This window comes from Phyllostomus hastatus, unplaced genomic scaffold (assembly GCF_019186645.2).
Source record: "Phyllostomus hastatus isolate PE091 unplaced genomic scaffold, TTU_PhHast_1.1 phas_contig_40, whole genome shotgun sequence".
Taxonomy (NCBI): Eukaryota; Metazoa; Chordata; class Mammalia; order Chiroptera; family Phyllostomidae; genus Phyllostomus; species Phyllostomus hastatus.
In genome coordinates, this window is record NW_025333872.1 from 76076243 (window position 1) to 76099801 (window position 23559).

The 23559-nt window shown below is 35.8% G+C and overlaps 1 protein-coding gene across 8 annotated transcripts in view; it reads left to right on the forward strand.

The window, feature by feature from the left end:
* The window catches only part of EYA4 (EYA transcriptional coactivator and phosphatase 4), a 256090-nt gene that overhangs the window by 115568 nt on the left and 116963 nt on the right, over positions 1-23559 (forward strand). For all 8 annotated transcript variants that reach the window (XM_045843080.1, XM_045843079.1, XM_045843082.1 and 5 more), the window contains one exon: positions 19938-19987. In XM_045843080.1, the coding sequence (XP_045699036.1) occupies positions 19938-19987 (50 nt within the window). The remainder of the gene's footprint in view (positions 1-19937; positions 19988-23559) is intronic.

A 23559-nucleotide genomic window follows, 5' to 3' on the forward strand; every position in this document is an offset into this window, starting at 1 on the left:
TTTAAGAAAGATATAGGTTAAGAATGAGGCTGAGGTCTCTCTGTCCTGATGAAGGACTGAAATTCTTATGCACTGTCCTGGCTGGGTGGTTCTGTTCATTAGAGTATCATCCTGTGTGCCAACAGGTTGTGGGTTCAATACCCAGTCAAGGCACATACCCAGGTTGCATGTTCAATCCCCTGCTAGGGCATGTACAGAAGGCAACTGATCGATATTTCTCTCTCACATCAATGTCTCTCTTGTTCTCTCTCTCTTGTTCTTCCCACCCTTACTCCTCCATCCCTTCTTGTATGTCTAAAATGAATAAACATATCCTCAAGTGAATATTAATTTTTTCAAGTTTTATATACTCACCCAAATGATATGTGTGAAATGTTATTTGCTGGGAAACTCTGGAGAGGGGGAGGACATACATTTCCAAACTCCTTACTTCACCATTCTGCCCATCCCATGGAGGGCAGAATTCAGTGGTTCAGTGAATGTGGTTTGCAGGGTTTGCAGTGGGAGGAGTGAAACTACTTGGCCTTGCGGACAAGGCCCATTGGGCCAGTTCAGGATAGCATTGTTGTAGCTTTCACTACTGAGTTTTACATGATTAATTACACTGTAAATGTTTATAAAATCCAGCAGGGATTCTCCTGATCCCAAAGAGCTTCAAATAGAAAAGTGCTAATACCTTTGGGGGCCCCACAGCCCTAGTGACCTCTCTCCAGCTTCAAGTCACTGTGACTTTCCTGACTGGAGTGTCTGGTAAAAGGAGGCAGCCTCCACCTGGAGGTAGCACGTGGAGTTCTGGACTCGTCCCATCCTGGCACGGATGTCAGGTACACTCCTTTTGAGTCAAACTGAACACCTGGCCCATAGCAATTTGAACCTCTTCAGCCTGGTGTTCCCACTTGGGAGTGGTGCAGCTCATACTCAATGAGTAACAAGGTGGGAAGGGCCCAACAAGCTTCAGTTGTCAAATGGCAATATGGTCAGGAATGCATCTGGGCTGACACCAGCAGTATCTTCTTCACAGGAGGTTCCGTTAAGTGCCTGGGCCTGGTCCGCTGATGGATTGGCTAAATTGAAACCTAATGGTATCCACTGGGCTGCTGTGGCTGTTCAGCCTCACCATCAGCTGTGCAGAATGATATTGTCTGTGCTCAGTGTGCAGAACCCAAGGCAGTTCTCATAGCGCTGGCCAATACTTCCCTTAATGGATCTTGTTATATATTTACTGTCTCTGGGAATGTTGCCAGTGACCTAGTTGTTTGGTCTGCCACTTGAAAAACTACCAACTGGCAAATTAAAAACATCCCTCTTGGGGGCCGCAAGCTGTGGAAATGGTTAAGCTGTCAGGGTCATTCAGGAAGACACTTATAGTGAGTACCTATTCTCTGATGAGAACCAACTGGAATCAAGTTGCTGGTTCAGCTGCACCAACCACATCGCCACTGTTGCTGCCTAGATTCATTATTGTACGGGACTCACAGTACACCCCTAGTCACAGACATGAAGTAAAGCACTCTGTATTTCAGATGCAGGGGTGACAAGCATAGAAGATCAGTAACCCCTGCTAACAGAAGACCTGTTTGTCTCAGTGAGGGAAGAAATTTTACAGGTGTTTGCCACTGCCATCCCTGAGAGATTGACAGCATTGAACCCCCGCTAGGGACTGGCACTGGTGCCTCACTGCGACTAACACTTTGTTGGGTTATGCTTTTGCCTGTCCATTTCAATCAGCTAACTCCAGCCATACCACTGTGGCCCTTGAAACTGATCTACAAATAGAAGTAGGACATTGGTCCACCTTCTATCACAGAAGTCAGGAGGCAAGATGTTCAGTGGTCCTTCCCTGCTTCCTGTCATCCACAAGCATTTCATATTACTGAGTTTTGGAACAGTTTCCCTAAAATCAATTCAAATATTTATAATGCTGCCTTCCTGACCACATTGTGGTCCACGTTCATTAGTAAGACAATTTGGTGGTTATAGAGTCCAGCTGGCCCAGTTAGAGATCATCTCTCAGCCGCTTCCTGGGTTATGATCACAGTGACAGGGGTGAGAGGTTATATCAAATTTTATTTTTGAAAATTTGAGTTATCATGCTCATCATTTCTAGATATGATAAGTCTTTCTTCCCCCTAATAGCTACCCTAGACCAGCCTGTTTGGCATACCCTCTGGGTGGCAGCTTCGTCAAAAGGGCTTGCAACAAAGGATTCAAGCTTATTCTAATTCAGCCACTTGAATTTTCTTGTTGAGTTGAAACAGCCTTGATTGAATGATATTGATCACTTGATAGAGTAAACTGCTCTCTGAGTCTCCCTAAAGCAGACCTTATAAGCAAAGTGGGAAACATATGGGCCTGTGTAAAGTTAATAAAAATGGCCTTGGCCCTCTTGCATATGACATTTCTGATGAAAGCTCTATGTGCAAGTAGGGGATGACCGGGAAGATGCAAAGCTGTAGCAACTGAAACCTGACGCACGGTTTTATAGCGATGGGGTGAAGCAACAGGTCTGAACGTGTAGATGGAAAACCTTAGACCTGGGAGGTGCAGCAGTTGGAAAACATTCATGATTTTTTGTCTTGCAGAGTGGGTCTGCAAGACAAAAAAATCTTAGAGCATTCCTTTTGAAGGAAAATGTCCCCCCATACTGTTAGAACCATCTTAAATTTAACTGACTTCGAGCTCTGCTATCCCCAACAGCTCTGACATGATTTGAACACCATTTCCCTTAACCTTACCAAGTCCATAAGCCACAGCAGAGAGTGACCCATCTCCTTCACCTGTCAGGCAACGGCCTGTGAACACTTTTAGATGTCTTCTCCATCATTCTCAGAGTTATTGTTCATTCATTCTGTGGGTCAGATAAACGTGGCTCGTTAGTGGTGTGGACAAATAGCAACTGAACTGACTGGTCCCCCAAACAAGTTTTTGTAGCTGCACCAAAAGAGTCTTAAGGCCCATCAACTGACCTAGAAGCCACATTGGAGACATCATCCACCTGTGCCTTCCCAGCTGATGTCAATTCCACTGGTAGGCCCCCAACAATGGTAAAAACCACTTTCTCTCTGGAGTCTCTATGTGCATCTTGGAACTGCACTTACTGTGTAGAAAACTTTTATGTTAGATGTGTCATAAGAGACTTCACATGTTTGAGGATTATAGATCATATACTCATCAAATGTGGTGTTTTGTCCAAAATAAAGCTACCCTTGGTCACTCAGGGAATTTTCATGGAGGGGTAACTGACTCATAATTTATGTGTGCCCTGTGGGTCATTATCTCTACCCCCAATTAGAAAAGGTGATACCAAATTTGTTCTGATGTTAGCTGAAGTAATCAATGACAGCACTTTGGCCCTGGAATGCATTCAGCTCAGGCTCAACTCATTAGCCATGGTTGTTATACTTGACAGAATTGTCCTGGAGTTCCTCTTATGGGACTCGTTGGTATCTGCAGACCATGTGGAAAAGTCAACACAGAAACTTACGGATAAAGCCACCTGGCTGTCTAAAGGCCGACTTTGGTGGTTTATGGGATATGTTGAGCTGATTTGGTCTAGTACTCTGGGGCACATGTTGAGGTCAGTTCTTTAGGTCAGTCTAATCCCTTTGCTCAGGTAAATTTAGATAGAGTGCTGGAGATAAGGAAGGACCCAATGACTCTGGTTTCTGGCTTTATTTAGAAGAAAAATATTGGACAGTGAAGACAGGATTAGTGGAGAAGTAATAGAGCCTAGCACTAAGACATGCTAAAGTTTCATATGGTTGTGAGATATTTATAGAGAGATCTAAATTAGTAGTATCTGAACATTTGGAATTTAGAGGATGGATCTAGGGAGGTGACAATTTGGGAATCTACAGCATATAGATGGTATTTAAGACATAGGAATTGCATGAATTATCCAGGGAGGAAGTACAGAACTTTACTGGCTTGGGACCCACCTCCACCTGACCGGCTTCACTCCTTCTGGTTACAACTTGGCCCTTGAATGTACTTGGGTTTTTCAGTCTTAACAGAAAAAGAAGGAAGAAGATTAAACAAATGGCAAATACAATTACTTCATTGATTACTGTGTGGTGTTTGTTATACAATGGCATGGACACAATTTGCTAAATGTTTATGTAAAAATAGGCAGTTAGGTTTTGAGTTTTATATTCTAAAATAGATACCACATCAGTAATTTGACTAAGGAGGCTGTTATGAATTTGTGGTGGTTGTTTAGTTTGGTTCCACATGGTCTTTTTCAAACCAACCATTTGAGAGCTTATTGTACATACAGAAATTTTAAATTTTTTTCTCCATTCTCCATGGTTTGAAGTCAGAATTATATGAGTGCACTTTTGTTTTCTTTTGTTTGCCCTTGTTGGCTGTTTTACCTCTAGATTTCTAATATCTTTGGGATTTTTCACAAAACCGTCTTATAGTCATTTAGTCAATAATAAGAAGTAGCAGGAAATACTATATATAAGAGCCTAGAGGTATTTTATGACGTTGGAGAAGGAGGGTGCTTGATAGATTACTAGACAATAAACAAGAACGATGCAGGGAAAATAAAGAGGAGTACGGAAGCCGTCAACCTCGTGCTGCTCATGGAGAATGAGGAGTAAAGGCAAATGTGAAGGATTCACCCCACGAAACTGCAGTAACCGACTGACTTTCTCAAAAACATGTTGTTACTTCTACCAAACCTACAGGTTGTCCTAATTGATTAAATTAATCTTGTTCTGCATATCACTTTGGAGAATGTTCATGCACTTAACAAATACTAGTATCGCACTGGCGTGGCGCAAGTCACTGCTGTAGTGTGTCAGCTGTCAGCAGTCCACAGTACCTTCACTTTTATCGGAATGTGGGGCTGGCCTCATGGATTGCACTGAAATCTCTGAAAGGTAGACTTGAAGGAGCTAGATGGAGCTTTTTAAAGGTCATAAGTGCCATTTTCAGTATTTTCAAACATAAGAGAAAACAAGCATTTATCCATATAAGGCTCTACTGGCTTTTAAAAACATCTAGTTCATTTGATTTTAGCAATATTCTTAACTCATTTGTACCTACCAGGTGTCATCATAATGACAATTAGCAGCATATATAATATATCAATTAGCATCATTGATTGACAGCTGTATCCCTGAGGTTAAGCATGGGAATGAAAACAATTATTGTGAAATGAAATACATTTGGCTATTGGCATCTTCAAAAATATGTGGTTCGAATTTAAAAAATAAATACTATACCACTGACACTTTGAGATGGAAATCTTTATTTCACTGGTAGAAAAATGAATTCATAGAAAGAATTGTTTATCCATTTTTCCAGGTCGTGCAATTAGTTGGTAGTGGTACTTTGGGGCTAGAAGGGCATCCCAACCATATCTGTTCATAAAATGTTGTTAAAAAAGTATCAATGCAATTTTCCTCCTTAGTTTAATAGTCTAAAGTAAAGTTATATCATTTTACTTTTTTATGATTCTAGAAATACTTTGATGCCCTGATGTCAGCTGAAATAAGGATTATATTTGTCATAAGAAAAAGTGTAGTTATTTGTAATCTTTAAGAGATGAAACTACAAGTAACATTTGTTTTCATGGTTATATTTCCCTGTTTACAAAGTTTTTACCACACATTGCTCATTTCCCCTGCCACTACCCCCACTCCCTCCTGACGACTGGGAGAGAAAATTACCACCTGGTCGGCCCTCTTTACTTCATGAAGAATTTATTTTGTGCTCTTCAGGGTATTAGGTTTGGTCCATTGGTCTCTATTATAACAGGAATAGACATAGATGTTGCTTCAGTGAATGTTTCTTGAGGTTTTAAGAATTTAGAAAATATTGAGTGACTTATAATCCCTTAAGAAAGTAGCCATTTCAGAGCATATTCTGTTGGATTTAAGAATTTAAATTTGTGCCACAATACTCAAGAAGCTGTAATCACTTGAGATTTGGCTGCAAAGACATTACTCTCAGTGATTGTAACAATACTAGGAACAAAGACCTGAGCTGTCAAAATTGTGTCTCTAAAATAATTAATCAGCACACCTTATTAACTCTGATAGAGCCAGGCAGCTGTCATTACTGTCAATACAGTAAGTATTGTAGTGGCAGTAAGACTGGGGCTGAACAAGTGCTGCAGGTGGAATGTTCGAACTGATCCAGTTTTGCAGCAGCGGCAGCAGCAGTAGCAGCAGCCACCGCCTGTACTGTGGGGAGACAGCGCCGTCTTCAGTTCCTAAGGGTGCTGAGTTTTCTGCAGTGCTGCCCAAACCCGAAATAGGTAATGGCTTTTCACTCAGTTCCTCTCTTGAAAATGAGAACGACTTCAAGAAACGCTTGTGCTGCAAATGACTCAGAGTGAGGTATTTTTACTCCTTGGCTCTGCAGGTCTTTATTTGAACTCTTTGCCTCACTGCATCATTTAGAGTCTCACTTGTAAAGATCAAGAAAAAAAGAGAAAAGAAAAGGAAAAGGAATCATCCCAGAATTATGTAGACAATTTGGAGGCAGTAATTCCCATAATGCCTGTAAATGCTAAATTGAAATGTTGTAGGAGGAACTTATGACATGAGCTTAATCTTTCTTTTGACATCTCTGAGACACATTTTTAAAGTGATGAATTGGAAAAGTTAGAGATTATTGTCTTCTCTAAAGAAAACAGTCCCTTTTTATAAGCCATTAGACAAGAGGGAACCTCACTGCCAGAAAAGAGGCTTGTCTGCATTATCCTTTCTCTTCAATTTAGCTCTTCTTATTTCTCATTTCATTGGAGCATTGCATATCTCTTTTTCCATAAACATAAAAGGTTTTATTTTAGAAAATACTTTATATAGAATGATAACACCTCTATGTAAGCGTTTCTGTGTGTGTTCATCCCTTCCTCTACCTCAAATAAAAATACATAAAAATCTAGTTAAATAAGAATGTCTGTAATTTTCTCCCCACTTTGTCAGCGTGTGTGTGTGTGTGTTTAGGAGAAGACAACTTTTGTACATAATGGAGAGATATAGTAATGAAAGTGCACTCTTACAGGCCTCCCTCATCCCCCTGCCAAAAAAAAAATGTACAAACAACAGAAAATGTTGGTTGGGGACTTTAAGTGAGTACCAAAGCTTATTTAATCCTTATTTAAATCAGTATCATTCCTTAACTTGCCATGAGGTATTTTCTCTGCAGAAATGTTTTGTTTTAAAAGAAGTTAAAGTAAAATTTACTTTTAGAAAATGTCATGCAGGGATTTAACTCTTTGAGTAGCTGCACCAGTGTTTTTGTGAATGTGTTACCATGACAGCAGGTTGAGAGCCTGGGAATCAGGATAAATGCTGTACCTTGGATCCACAGAAAGACAGGCACTGTTGATGGGGGTGACCTGTGACGGCAAGTCATGGTACTATAAGAGAAGGTCGTGGAAAACCATTGGTCTGAGCCAAGAGTGTTTACTCTCCAGGTCTCCTCCTCGTTAACCCAAATAACTGCACTGCTTCTGGAGCCCAGAGGTTCATGCCAGAGCAAGGTGTTTTTAAGGCTATCTGGATGTTGGTTAGAGACAATAAACCTCTCAGAGTGTTCCGTAATCCTCTAACCGGGTTTCATTCTACTCACACTGGAGAGTGGAATTTATTGGCTGTTGAACTTCACACACATGCACACACACACCTTGCTTCCAAATAAAACTGGAATTAGTTTCAGGTTTTTGGACTTTGAATGAGGTAAGTTGTATTTAGCTTTTGATTGAAGCATTATAATTATTATTATGTTACGTGGTAAGTCATACCTCTAAGTATAGGCAGTTCTAGCTCAGAAAAAAGTATTAGTTAAAATAAGTTGTATGGGTTTTTCTCAGTTTTGGCACAAGGATGATAGAAGAAATATGTACATAAAAATTGAGCAAGTAGATTAGCATAGAGAAAACCCCCAATTCTGCCTATGTTGAAACTTGTAAATACATTTGTCTTTACTTTATAAAATTTAACTACTAGAACAACATTTTGTTAATGCTCAAAGCAATGCAGGTGATTCAATATTTGATAATTAATAGATTACATTTATTAGAAAATGTTAATAGTTGACTTTGAGGAGTTTTCCCTTATAGGTACATGCTGTAGGATTTTAAAGATTAATAGCAGCTATTTAAATGAAAGGCATTTTAGAGAATTTTCATTTTGAAATTTTGTGCTAGATTTGGATTTTTCACTAGATTTCAAATATAGTTATCTCGATGAGTGTTTTATATTTTTAAGAGGGCAAATATTTCTACTTATGTAACTTTATTATTTTTTCTAAAACTTAATATAAGATCAAGTTTAGTTTTAATTTAAAACATTGTTTCTGGTTAGTTTTACCTTCATTTCGATGTGTAGTTGAGCATGTGCTTTGATTTAAAAACTTTATACAGAAGCCTTTGGTAGCTCTGGTTTAAATTGTTTAAACACAGTTTTATATCTTTGAATCTGCTGAAGAAAGAGTGTGAATTACAGTTTTGCTGCATCCAGGGGCTAAGAGGTGGGTGAATTGTCACAAAAATTACAGTATCTTAAAGATTTCTTTCATCCAAGACAACCGAGAAGAGCTTTGCTCTGTTGGCACTATTACATTATTCTTGTGAGAAAAACACAGTTCAGGAGGAGAAAATATCCTCTAATGCTAAGTCTCTGTGAAAACTGATTTACTGCCAGAGTTAGATTGTTTAGTGAACCTGTTTGAAGAAAGGGAGGATGAATTATCACAGCCAATAAGTTTTCCAGTTGGGTTTCCAGGGTCTACTGAGCATCAGTCAGCATTATCCAGTTTCCTGCTCCTTTTCTTAGTTGCAGTTACTGTTTTCTGAATCCTGCATAATTGAGTCATGATCTTGCACTACCTTATTTTGCTTTTTGAGCGTTCATTGTTTGTCAGAAGTTTTCCAAGCTACAAAAATGTTATTTATCAAAAATGGGGGAAAAACCCTTACCAAATATCAATAACCATATAATGTTTTGTTTTATAACTTCTTAAAGAGAGAAAGGGAAGGAGGGAGGGAGGGTGGGAGAGAGGGAGAGAGGGAGAGAGGGAAAGGCCAATTTCTTAATCTTTACTGTTAGTTTTCTCTTTATTCCTCCTAGTTCTTTATAAATTACTGCTCTTAGATTTTCTAAATTGTTTGATCTGACTCTTGGAGTGCATAGCGGCCGGCAGAAGGAAGGTGCCTGTGTGTGTCCGTGGGCAGCGTCTCGCATTTTGCTTTGGGGAAATGGTGCAAGCCAGTTCTGAAGGTAATGCAGCTGCTAGAGAAATGCAAAAGCCAGATGACTTCATAAGGGTGTCTATTGAGGAAGCCAGGATAAATTGTCCTTAGAACCCACTCAAAGAAAGCCATTTTAATTGAGGTCAAAGAGGAAAAAACCGTAAGTATATCTCAATTATTTATTAGGTTTATCTAGAATGAGACCTTCACTGCAGATAGACCTGATCTATAATTTCTGTGCTGTTTAACCCTTGAGTTTGACCACTGTGTGGATCCATCTTACACTGAGACCACAGAGAGAACTTCATTCTCGATGGCAAATATTTGCAATCACAAAAATTGTGAAATTATCTAAGTGTCTCTTTATCTAATGAATCAGTTTTTGAATTCAAAAAGACTTATAATAAATTGCATAGATTTTACTTTAATTGGTACAATTAATGGTACTATTTTGTCTCACCGCACATTTATTTGTACGTGTTAATATGCTTCCTACGGAGCTGTTCTGTCATAGGCCCTTAGCTTGTGGGTGATTTGGAATGTTGCTTTGGTTTGATAGAAAACTTACTCAAATAGTAGAAACTACCAAATTTGTGTTTTTTAGTGTGCAATTATACCACAATCTAGTTTTATTAACTCTGCTAAGAAGAATTTCATTTTAGGATTAAAACTTGAGGAAAGGTGACTTATAAGCTTTTTATAACAATAGTTAGGCAAAACAGAATTAGATATAAACTACTTCAGATTTTTAAACTCAAAAATGGCTAAAATATTGTAAAACTATCAGCTTGAAAAGCAGCATGCTACAGATCCATTTTTTATCTTCTTGCATACACTTTAATTTAAAAAATAAAAAACTTGATGCCAACACCCCAGAATTTTCTTCTTATAAAAGTTGCTATTTGAATGGAAAATTGAGAATCTAAAATTCATAAAATTCAAAGACATAGATTTTTATATACTTATTTTAACCACATGCTGTGCCAGAAATATTTGTATCATATGAAAGTTAATCTTCTGTTTATAGATACATACTGATATGTACTTTTCAATTTAAAATTGCCTTTAATATTTTATTGTTTACATTTTATCCATCATTTTGCTTTTAAAATTAGAGAATTTCTCAAATTTCCTTAAGAGTAATTGTGATACCATTGGTCACATGGAAAGTTTTTATATATTTGTTGAAAATATGTTTTAAAGTTTATATATATATATTCAAACCTAAGAGAGATTTTAACAGAAACTTTCACTAAAACTATTGCATATAAATTCAACAATTATATATTAATAAACCAGGCTATCTCTATATTAATTATCATTGAAGTTGAAAAGGTCAGTTACCAATTATACCTAATAGACAGTGGTATTAGGTGCACTAGTATGTTACACAATGATTGATATTCATGCTTTAAAACAAATGCTAGCCAATCTCTGCCTGTGGCCAAATTCTTTTGAAGTTTCATGACTAAGATGAGCCGAATCTGTTGCATGGTAGAGGGCTGTGCTTTCTGAGGGCCTGTGTGCTTGGCAGGTCATGATAAATGGGGAAGCTTTTCTTAACCTTGTGGTCAATGCATTCCAATATCTAAAAAAAAAAGGAAAAAAAAAATAACCAGAAAGATATAGAAGACATTGCCTAAAATTTCACTAGCAAGATTTTGCTATTTAGGGAATAGGGTCAATTCTCAAAATTATTTTTAAAGCATTATTTGTATGGATTCATAAATCTTCACTTGAATAGAGGGAAATCAAAAGCTAAATATTTTGATATTTAATACTAGTGAAATTACTCTGCCCTAATTCAATGAGGAAATGTACAGTGGAGTTAGTAATTTGAATTTAATTGCAGTAGATTTACCAAATTAACATAATTCTCAATAAGTTTTAGATCTCAGTTTAGAATTGAATGTTCCACTTTGCTTTTTTGTTGTTTCAATACTACTGTGTATCAATGCTACTGGTGACACCCAGGTCTGTAAGGAAACATGTAAGCAAAAGGTGTAAAGTAGAGGAAGCTGCATATATGAGTAAATCTCTCTTAGCTGTTCATAGTACACATTTGTGAGAAAAAATATTCTTTGAACACTTATCTGTCACATGTACACAGAGTGTTGCGGCTGAACAATCTAGTCTTGTTCTAAACCTGGGGGGAGTGGAGGACTTTCATACGAGCTGTAATGTGATATGTTAAGGCATCTTATGGTTCCTTTTGTGGCATTTTAAGTACTATGTTACCTTTGATATAGTCCCTTTTGGGTAATAATGAAAAACGTACCATTAGAAGGAGTTTGAACATTTCCTGAATATTTCATATAATATATTTGGAGTTTATGGCAGGTGACAAAGGACTATGGCATAATTAAGGAGAAAACGTGCTTCAGAATTTTACAAGTTTATGTGGTTTGACATTTGATTTAATAGGTATACTATGCAAAAATAATTATGCTTTGTTTGTGAGTCATTGTTATATGTTGCTTTTAAAATATATCTAACCTTGCGATGAACTCTCAAATAATGTGAACACTGTTGTGACAGTTGTGGTTGATGAAGAGTTACAGCCTACAGGATCTTTTACATTTAAAAACGGAACTTCTCCCCAGTGTGCAATTTTGTATAACACCCCTCCCCTAAACCTGGGTCCTGGAAATTAAGGTCTTGCCCAAGGCAGTCCAATACTAGAGGGGTAAATAATTTGTACTTTAGGTTTTTGGTGGTGGATTTTTATGGATTAAACTTCTGCCCTACTACTCACAGTGTATGTGTTTATTTTATTACTCTTGCAGTTAAAGACAGAGTATTCAGTCGTACCTTTGTACTTTATGTATAACAGTTAAAGGTGGTTATGGCAATTGTTTTTTGAACTAAAGTCAATGCAGGCTTCCAGTGATGCAGTAGTATTAACTCATTGTTAGAACAAATAAGTGGTAGCTTGGGCTTTTCGAAACTGATACTGTGTGTGGGAGGAGGGAGAAGCCTGGGTAAGCAATGATAAAGAGGTTGAAAAGCGATATACTAAGAAAAAGGAGGAGTAAAGAAACTTTCCTAACTCTGTGAAAAGGATTTCAGAAATGTATGAAATTTTAGAGCTGCAAAAGTTTTGTTTCTAAGAAGGAATGACACTTCACAAAAGTAGTTTCAGGTTATTTAGTCATTAGGTTTTTACAAAGCCTATCCAGACTTTAGTTTTTTGACCACCATTGGCAAAATAACATTATATTTTTCTGAAAAAACTCTCAAATTTGTATGGGCGTATTAAACAGATATATTTTTAAAACTCTATCTGACAACCTTTATGTTCCAGAATTTTTTATATGGCTTTGAGTTTTTAGAAGTCAAGAATGGAACTGAAATGTACAAAAACGTAAAACAGGTCTCACTGAGAAGTGTGGAGGCGTGTTAGTGGAGGCCAGTTTAGATCGTGTCTCTCCATGTTCGTTTCTGTGTGGGTCCGGCAACACAGCCATCCTATGCTGCTCTCAATATAAACTATATTTACTTGGCTGCACAAATAATCATAGGTGATCTCGTTAAAGTTCTCTCACTTTATGCTAAATTCTATTAATGTAAATTTAGAAAAAGAACATATGTTTCTGTCACTATTCTAAGTAAATAAGCATTAGAATAACTTTTGACAAAAGCCTCTATTGAAAAAATTATATATTCTGTCAAATAGCCCAGCTAGAATTATTTGACTCAATATTTAAATTAATTTATGTATCTACTTTTATATTTTCTTGATTCTGTTACTACAGACATTCTGAAGTAAAATTGAAAAGAGATGTTTATTTAATTCTACTGACTCAAGAGCAGGATGATCTAGGGAGCCCATGAAACTCTGAGTATCAGTTGGTTCAAATGATTTTTAAAAAGTAAATGTATTAAAAAGGTCATCCTATTGAAATGTATTAAATCAGAGCATAATTTACATTACTAGACTAATGATGGTATAACTGTAAGAAAATGCTTTATATTTTCATTAAGTAGCATCAAATTTCAATATGACTAACTTCTAAGTATTAGAAAATATGAATAATGCCACATAGCAATTGGTGGTAAAAGAAGTCTCTTATTTTCACTAAAACAGAACCTGAAGGTAATTCATTCTGCTTTACCAGACAATTGTTGACAACAATCTGTCCAACTTAGTCATGAAGTACATTTTATAAAATGTACATTAATATATCAACTAGGCTGTGATATGCTACAGTATTTGTATACAAAGCTGACAATCTAATTTACATTATGATTTCTACATGGTACAGTGAAAAACTAAAGATTTTCTTAAATATCACCTGTAAAAATATGTATCATAAGTCACTCATTACATTAGCACACTTTCATTCTTCAAATTTTTATTTTGGAAGTATAGTGTCAGAATTGACCTTTTGTTATCACTGTATCACGTATTCTAAGATGATCATTAAAGTTCATTTCAAAACAAAATGAAGTTACCAAGAAGTCTTCTAAAAATGTCTTCTTCCATTATTCAATCCTTTACTTTTTTATTGTTGTTAATGTTTCAGGATTTATAAACAGCAAGACTAAGTAGAAAATAATTGGGATAATTGGTTCCAGCTTTTTAAGATGTAGGATAAGATAAAAGAAACTTGTTCTTTTTTGCACATTTTTATGAGTTAATTACATTTTTACTTCTAACAAAAGTTAATTCATATGAAACATCATAAGCTTTTCACAGCATTTCATAGTTAGAAAATAGGAAAAATTTTAAGGTGATTTTATACTTAAATATAATAGTTGTAATGCAAAATATTCTAGAGATTATATTTTCTACAGTTATTTTCCAGACATTGAAAGTTTTCATGATTCCCTATGCCAAATCCCACATACTTCATAATTTATTTTAAAAGTATAATTTTTTTCCATTACAGTTTACAGTCAATATTATTTTGTATTAGTTTCAGGTGAAAAAGTACAATTTCTGTTATTCATGTACATACAGCCTAAAAAACTTGAAGAATGGGTGGTATTGTCAAATAAGAATTTTCTGTGTCTAATGTAATAACATCAACCATTCTTCTCTACTTTTTTCTACTTCGTGCTCTCTTGATTCTTACCACTGCTGACATCGTATTCAATGTTTACCTGTTTACTTATTTACTGTATGTCTCCTTCACTGGAGCACATGATTCATGTAGTCAGGTTATCATCGGTCTGGGTTAGTGCTGTTCCACAGAAATATGGCGGAAGCCATATGTGTTTTGAACTTTCTAGTAGCTGCGTTAGAAAAGTAAAAAGGCCCTGGCTGGCATAGCTCAGTGGATTGAGCGCGGGCTGTGAACCAAAGCATCGCAGGTTCGATTCCCAGTCAGGTCACATGCCTGGGTTGCAGGCCATGGCCCCCAGCAACTGCACATTAATGTTTCTCTCTCTCTTTCTCCCTCCCTTCCCTCTCTAAAAATAAATAAATAAAATCTTAAAAGAAAAGAAAAGTAAAAAGAAACAGAGAATTTATTTTATTTAACCCAGGAGATCTAAAATACTATTTATTTCTTAATATAAAAATATTGAGATTTGTTTGTATTCATTTTCATACAAATTACTTGAACTCCCACATGCCTTTAGCACTTACAGTACATCTCAGTTCGTACTAGCCACATTTCAAAGACTAACAGCCATGTGTTGCTGGTGGTAATTCTGTTGGACCACTCAGGTCTAGTTCATGTCCATTTCTAGAATGGTCTCTAGTATACCCAAGGTATTCAGTAAACCCTTGTTGAATGAGTGGGTCTTGCTATTTCAGACATGCAACAACAAAATAACAGAAGTTGTTTTTCACATTAGGTGTTTTTTGCAGTTGTTTGGGTGGTGGATGCTAGAGGTATTTGGATATTTTCTTTAGAACATTTCACTCTATTTACATAGAATTTAAGTGTTATTAGTGCTTGGTAAAAACTGGTTTCTTATGTAACCCAGTTTAAAAGATTTGCTTAATAGTTGATATAAGAAGTAACTGGTTCTTCTTTAAAAAGCATTCCATGGAATGTTTCAACTCAGTTTTGTTTTTTTTTTAAGATCTAATAAAAGCAATTGGCAAATCTATCATAAGCAAGAAAGAAAGGCTTGAGGTATAGCATTCAGTTCTGATTTCATCCCTGTTAGTGCTGTAGCTGTGGGACATTGAACCAGAATCTTAACCTTAGTTTTCTTTGAGCCTTAGTTTTTTCATTTGTAGATGGAGGGTTTCATCCATCATACCTGTCTTCCTAGATCAAATGAGATTGCACATATATATAGTCCAGCACAGTGGATGGAAAAGAGTAATTGCTTAACAAAGAGCAATAATTATTATTGTAATGCAATGAAAATTGAACTTTTAAATATTAAGATTTTTTAATCTTTATTTTAAACATTTTAGTTTATATGTTTATGAATTTTAGGTTCCTAACATATACTGATTAAACTGTCTTTATAAATCTTAATTTGAAGTTTACTACAGAAATTGCTTTTTGATTAATTTTTTTGGTTTTCAATATTGATGTCTGTGAATTAAAGAAAACCAAGTATCTACCTGAGCATTGTGCCTTGCATATAACAAACACTAAAAAATTTTAGGTATTATTCACTTACTTGGTTTTTTAATTTTAATTTTTTTGTACATGATTAACTTTTTAAAAAAAATTTTTAAATTTCATTTTATTTTAATTGTTGTTCAAGTACAGTTTTCTGCCTTTAACTCCCATCCCAGCCCACCCCCCCCACCCAACCTCCTTCTGACTTCCACCCCTCTAGTCTTTATCCATGTGTCCTTTATACGCGTTCCTGCAAACCCTTCCCCTTTTCCCCTGAAATTCCCCTGAAATTCCCTCCCCTCTCCCTTCTGGTCACTGTGAGCCTGTTCTGTATTTCAGGGTCTTTGGTTATATTTTTTAAATCACTATTTTGATTCATTTATATGTTTACTATATACTAATAATAATCTTAAAATAGCTAAATTTTTAATTCTTTTTTCCTGCTTTGATGTTGTGTGTACTTTAATAACATTATGTAGGGTTAAAATTCACAATAATGCAGCCACTTCAGTGCATTTAACACAATTCACTTTTCCCCTCCTGGTGGGTTTTGCCCACCTCCTGTGTGTCTCATGTAAACTAGGGTTTGGATTTAAATTGGGGGCATGAAATTCTACTTCATTTCTTGGCCTGCTTGCTTCAACTTTGTTCAGAACAAGTTCAAAACTAAATTGGTGGTCATTGAAGACAGAAGGTTCTATATATTTTATAATAATGTTCTTTCTTCAATAGTGTGTATGTTTCAGCAGTCACCGTTTAATGAAGTGTCGCTGATCTCTCAAATGGGCGGGTGTGTTCAAATTTAGGTAAAACTTTCCACTTGGCTTCTAATTTCGTGTTCAAGACACTATAAACATATAACTTTCTTAATGATTCATTTAACTTTTCTCCATCAATTTAGAAATAAGGTAGGGTTTTGAAGTATTTTAAAGTCATAAGTTTCCTTTTTTTGGTTTTTGGTATTACTAAAATTTTTTCAAGGATAGATTAAAACATCAGATCATATTCTACTTTATACTTTGCCTCAGTCAATAACAATATTCTGTCAATTCTTTCTCAGAAATATCTGTCAACAACACCCTCTCAACTCTTTTCTCATGGCCCCTGTCTTATTTCAGGTGTTTAGCATCTCTCATGCTGGATTGAATTAGCAATCCAGCAAACTGGTATTAGCAAACTGGTATTTGGGGTGGCAGTAACCATTTGGGTGGCAGTAACAAAATACCACAGACTAGCTAGTTTGTAAATAACAGAAATTTATTTCTCATAGTTCCGGAGTTTGGAAAGTCCAAGATCAAGACACCAGCATCATTGTGTCTGGTGAGAGCCCACTTTATTGTTCACAGCCAGCTCCTTGCTATGTCTTCAGTGGTAGAAGGGCTAAGGAGTACTGTAGGGCCTCTTTTATAAGAGCATTAATCCCATTCATAAAGGCCCCACTTCATGACCTAAGAACCTCCCAAAGGCCCAACTTCCTTATCCTTGAAGGTTAGAATGTCAACATATGAATTCTAGGAGGACACAAACATTTAGACCATAGCAAGGAGCATCTACTTAAGTTTAGAGATGTAGTGATGGCCAAAATCAATGCCATCTCTGCAGTCATAGAACTTGTACTTTCCTTTTGCATTAGGTTTTTATCTGTTTTGCAGCCCTCACCTTGTACTCCTTCCACACTAGCTTTTCTGTACCATCTCTATGCAGTCTATTTCTTAAAACTCTTAAGCAGTTTTCACTGGCCCACGAGCATACTGTGGTACCTCAGTACTCATTGTTAATTTGTTCCTGAACTCATGGTGAGTGCCAAACCCAACAAGTACCAAATGATGAAGCATTTTCTCTTGCAAGGCAGTTTCATGACTCTTGCAAGTTTTAGTAAGTGCAACGGATACTGGGTAAGCACGGCATGCTGAAACATTTCTTCTCATCAAAATGCAGCAAGTACAGGGTTTGACTAGTTCTGGAGCTGATGAGTACTGGGGTATGACTGTATTCCAAATTCTTTACCATTTATAAGGTGTTCATAATACGGTTCCTCTGGCAAACCCCATGATGTTGAAACACCTGCTTTTCTTTGAGGCCTATATCTTTTGAGACTTGGTTCGGAAGTCACTTCCTTTGTTGCCATCCCCATCTTCCTTTGACTGGGGTAGATTGTCCTCTGAACACCCACGACACTGTGTGACCTCTCCTACAGTAGCCATGGTTTCCTAAATACCATTCTGCCCTCATTTGACCTTGAACAAATGAATGAACCTCTTAAAAAGAATCACTTTGAGTAACGCATAGTTCTTACAATATCTAAGAGAATATCTATACTTCAGTATTTTATCACATATTTATTAGCTGTGGATCTAGGACTTTGTGAGTACAAGATGGTAAGTAATCAATAGATGTGTCCTCTGCCATTACAATTATTGCTTTGAGAAAAAAATTAAAATAATCAGAACTTTCTGATAATTATTTTGGGAATGATGTTTTATGTAGCCATAGGTATTGAAGAAAAAAATTCCTTGTCTTTTGAACCACAGGAAGCTTGTCTGGTTCTGACTCTTGCTTGGGAGCATATGTCTAGTTTGTCTGTGTCGTCTGCAGTGTCGTCAGTCAGTCCCAAAGTCAAGTCATCGTAGTCTTAGGGAAAGTGACATTCGCTTTGGAATGATTTCTGTGTATTCATTGGGCAGTTCATGTACTTTATGGTGATGAATCATACAAATGAACCACTGGGAAAGAAGGGTTTTATTTTGGTTTCCTTCCTTTTTAGTTTTTCTATTTCATGGAAAAATGTTAATAGACATAAGACCTTTGTGGGTTTTGTAGTAAATTCTATGTTGACATTTTAAGAAAAGTATTTCCTTTTTTCTTTTTTTTAAACTAATTACTCTTGGAAACATTTCCTCACCCTTCCATCTCATGGTTCTAAATTCCATGTTAAGAGCATAGAAAATGTTACAAATAGGGTAATCTCTTTGCTAATCAGTGTTATTTTTATATTGTATAAATGTATACACAGGATGTAAAAGAGAGTGCACTTAATCAAGCAAATAATTTGTTTCCCAGATTATAAAAATGTCTTGGTTTAGAATAGCAAAAGACAGATTTTTGAAAGTGTAGGGGTTTTCTGTGTTTATTTAAGTGTTCTTCTGAGTCCAAGGGGGAAAGCATTGCCTGTGTGTTAGAAAGACAATGTGGTATCTTTAAAATTCAAAGCATACTTTTCAGTGATGCCACTTGTACTGCAGTTCATACCACGTGGTGTATTCAGTAGACTTACCTGTCACTTCCAAACTACACATTAGAATTTAAAATGCCTTGTATTCTTTAGGTTGTATGGATAAACCATGGTTATATAGACACCCAGAGTACATGACCATGGGCTTGGAAATGTATATTGTTAATGCTTCATATTAACTAAAAGATTTTTGAAATTGAGTCTACTTTACATATAATATACCATTAAGACCGTAATAAACATAAGTATCTGTGCTTGCAGTTAAATTGTGAAAAATGGCTTTGTGTTTTACCTTATTATAGAGAATGTGTTGCACACTATTGTGCAGAAATGAATAGCATGTCCTTGAAGTAAAAGTTATTTTCATTCTTTACCTTTTGTGGGTTAAAAACCACAAAGTTGAAATATAGTCTGCAAAATACACTGCAAATATATGTGAGAAGCCCATGAGCAATGTTGAAACTTAATTAATATGCTGAGAAATATATAAAACATACAGCCACTGGATTGAGAAAATGAAAATTAATATATGAATGTTTTAGCTAACACCATGCGTTGCCCCCAGAACCTGGTGTTTATTATTGTGTGCTTTAGTAGGAGACAGAAGTAGTATCGATTGAGAAAACATTTCTTAGTGAATTGAGAACAGTATGGCTTTCTAGTTTCTAAGTGGGAAACCTGGTTCTTTGGTTTCTTTGTTCCTAGTTAAGCTAGTCCCGAGCTATTTTAGCTGAACATTTTATATACTAATGGAGTCTAGGGAAGTGCCTTTGGCAGCTGTTCATGGGAAAATAATGAAATACCCTATTTAGTACTGCATGCTGCCGCTGTAAAATGTGGAGAGTATTTTATAGAGATCTTGGTGAACAGAGCTGTATCCACTTTAAGTTTAATGAGTGTGTGAACCTGAGTGAGGAAGTTGTATTTTCATATGAGAATAACTAGTACTCTTTTCTTACAGGTAAAGAAAACGTGCACAGAATCAGATGTTTCAGAACCTCAGAACTCCAGGTACAGTGAAATAGAGGCCAAGACTTTCTAAGAAAAATTGCAATTTTAGAGAACTAGTAAGATGTTGTATTCTAAATACAACTATGATTTGAAATACTGGTTTCTTTAAGAGCTTAATCTTTGTGGAAATTGTGTATTATACTGATTAGGGTGCCATTAATCATTATATTAATAAAAAGGATAATGATCAAAATCAGCTTTAAAGACTAATAGCAGGAACATTGCCAGAGGTACTTGAGGACATCTTCCTTTCACACTCATTATTTTACCTTTGCCTTCACTGGTCTTACTAATCTCTTATCTAAAATTTTGCCACAAACTCAGTAACTTCCAAATCTATGTTTACCAAAATAACTATAATATTTCTTTTCTTTTTAATCAAACATTGCTAAATGTTGTGAATGCTGTCAAATTGGAGAACTCAAAATTAAATTGACATTTTCTTTTTGGTTATTTGGAGCCCATAGAAATGATGAATTAAAGTGGTCAGGCCACTATAGACAGGGTTTTTTAGTTGCTTGGTGTGAGACCAGATGCCCGAAAGGTTTTTCAAGCCTACATATTTTCATTTCAAGATCCAGTGCCTCAATTTTAAATAGAAAAGTAAAAGTATTATAAATACCATTGCCATAATAAACATATATCCTTGATATGATATTAATGATATACCTTAACTTACTGCACTAAGACCTTTATATTTAATGGTGAGATGGGTCTTAGTTTATTTTATCCTACTTGCTCCAGCATATGATGTACATAGCGATTTCCTTTGTGTAACAAAACAGTATGACTCCAGGTAAAGTGTTAACAACTGCCATATATTCTTTTTGGGCAGCGAGTACATGTTCATACAGTCTATTTCCATTCTGAGTAGCCTTTGCTTTGTTGTATGCAGTAAGATAGTTCTGTGATTAATTCCTATGCACCTTGTATTAAAATGATGGCCTTTTTGAAGGTTCATCAAGAATATATAATCTGCTATAAAATTTTTGACATTTGATATTTTTTCTTTATAGCTAGGTATCAAAGTAGAACCAAGTAGTTTCAGCTTATTGGAGCAGGAGGAAATGAGTGAACTATTATATAAATATATTTTTTTTTTCTTACAAAGCAGAGTAATTCCAGAAGGCATGGAGAGGAGCAAAGGCCCAACTTCTATTTCTTGTGGGCATGTTCTTTCTAATTATTTTACTGACCTTTCAAGTGACCTACCTGTGACTTATTATTTAAATAATTAGATAATTTTTGCAAGCTGCTGGTCTTAAGGGTTACTAAGAAAAATGGAACAATATCACCATTCTTATTTTTACTATTTCATATCAAAATACTTTACCCTTCAAGCCACTGGAGATTTTTGGCCCAATAATATTACGCCTAAATAAATTAGCCAAGCAGAAAGCCACCAAGCTGATTGTGTTCACAGTTGATATCAGTAAGTCAGAGAAGAAACAGACTTTAGAGCTTAGTGTTTAAACCTAGAATTAGAGCAGGAATCCCAGGTTATAAGGCCTTAAAAGTACGATTTTATTTTTAAGGCAAATGATGACTATTTTAAGTGACTACTTAAAATATATTTAGTCATGTTATAATATTTATCAGATATTTAATATATAATGTTAATATATTAATATATATTATGTGATATATACTAATTGAAAAGTACCTTGACTTCCTAAAAACTAGCAGATGGTTGCTGTGACTAACTTCCTAATCTATAATACAAACAGGTAAAATTAGACAAATTAATTTCTGAGGATGGTAAAATGTTGTGATATCAAAAACAAACAAAGCAATATTTACATATTAAAATACAAGCTGGAAAGACCTTCAGGTGAGCTAGAATCATCTATTGGTTCAAGGTTGCTCAGAGACTTTGTTAGTGGCTGGTCTCTCCTAACCTCTGGTGCAAGAGTATGGAGGGTATGGAGACAGTCTCCATACCCTAATAGAGTCTGTAACATAAAGATGTGACTACTCTTGGCTTCTCTGTTTATTCATGAGTGTTAGGTATTGAAGTGCCAAAGCTAGCAGTTAATTAATGCAACCATGGAATACCAAGAAGAGACTAAAAATATACTAAAGAATATTCTGCACAAAAAGCACACAATAACTTACCAAAGTCAGTGAATCAAGGAATGCCAAAAACAGTATTTTTCATGTATTGCATGTTTTGAGGTTCAGTTCTTACAACCCATCAAAAAAATCCCCACACCAAATAGACACTCGCAGCATTGCTTTAGTATTTACAATACATATATGGCTGCATTCTTTTTTTTAGTTATTAAAAACCACAGTCATTCAAATATTCATTCTCTCTCTCTCCCTGCCTTTCCCACCTCCCATGCATATGTGTGTTTGCAAGTGGAAGAGAGGGAGGGGGAGAAAAAGAGAGATTGGTTCAGATAGAGATTTTAAAGCATAAGCTAGATAATTCTATTCTAAACAAATACGAAGTGAAGAACTGAGCTCCAAATGAAATACTGTATCAGCATAAAACGCATGCAAGCTGGAGACCCACTGCCTTATAAAATGCTGGCTCACTTGGAACCTAAAGCTAATGTCACTCACTTCTTTAACTAGCTTTATAGTATGTTGGTTTTGGATTTGAAAAGATTAGAATGAACACAGATGGAAAGTGTTTTTACAGTAGGGAAGTAATTAAATTGGGTGTGGAGAATTTGTCAGGAAAATTCTTGGAGTGACATGTGTGTATCAGCAAATTCTTTGTCTTGTTTGGCCCTAATTCTTCCTTTGGAAAAAAAACACTTGAGCTGCATATGCGACTGGTACATGGGGAGAAAAGGAATTTGCAAACCCATGCAATGGAAGTAAGGTAAAAATGCCTCCTTCAGAATGACATTGTGTGTATATACTGAAAGTGAAACATGAAGGAGAGTGTTTTCTCAGGTTCATAAAATTGTATTGAACTTGATGTCATATGAAAAACTATATAATATGATTCTAGAAAATTTGACATGACATCTCTCATTATCTTTACTTTTCTCTGTGTTGCTTACCATTCATGTCCAGAGTATAGTATTGTTGGTCTTTGTTTATAAAGTAATGTTAACCATAAAATGTGTGCACAAGAAAACGAAAATATTTCCTTTTCTCATACTCTATCATACCCTAAAAGTATTTGTTACTAGATAGACCATCTTAAAACATAAGCTGAAATATTTTGTGTTCATTCATGGTGAATTTAGTCATGTAGATTTGAGTCATCTCGGAAAACACATTGATCATGAGTTTCACTCTAATAGCTCCTGGACAAGTGAAGTTTATAGCAGAGGTTTGTTTGGGTTTCACATTTTGGGAAACTCTTTTGCTTTCAGTCCTTTTTATTTCTGATAGCAGTTGAGGGAGTAATTTATTTTATTTTATTTATTTATTTTATTTAAACTCTCAGCAAATAATCTTAGAGTGTGTACATGTTAAAATAGCCCCCATAATATCTGAATGATTTATTTGGTAAAGTTGGGTTGCTCTTTACTTTTTCCTTCTGAGGCCCCTAATTAGTGGAGCATTTTCACCAAGATGAGATGAAAAACACAAAAAGAAAATAAAACTCA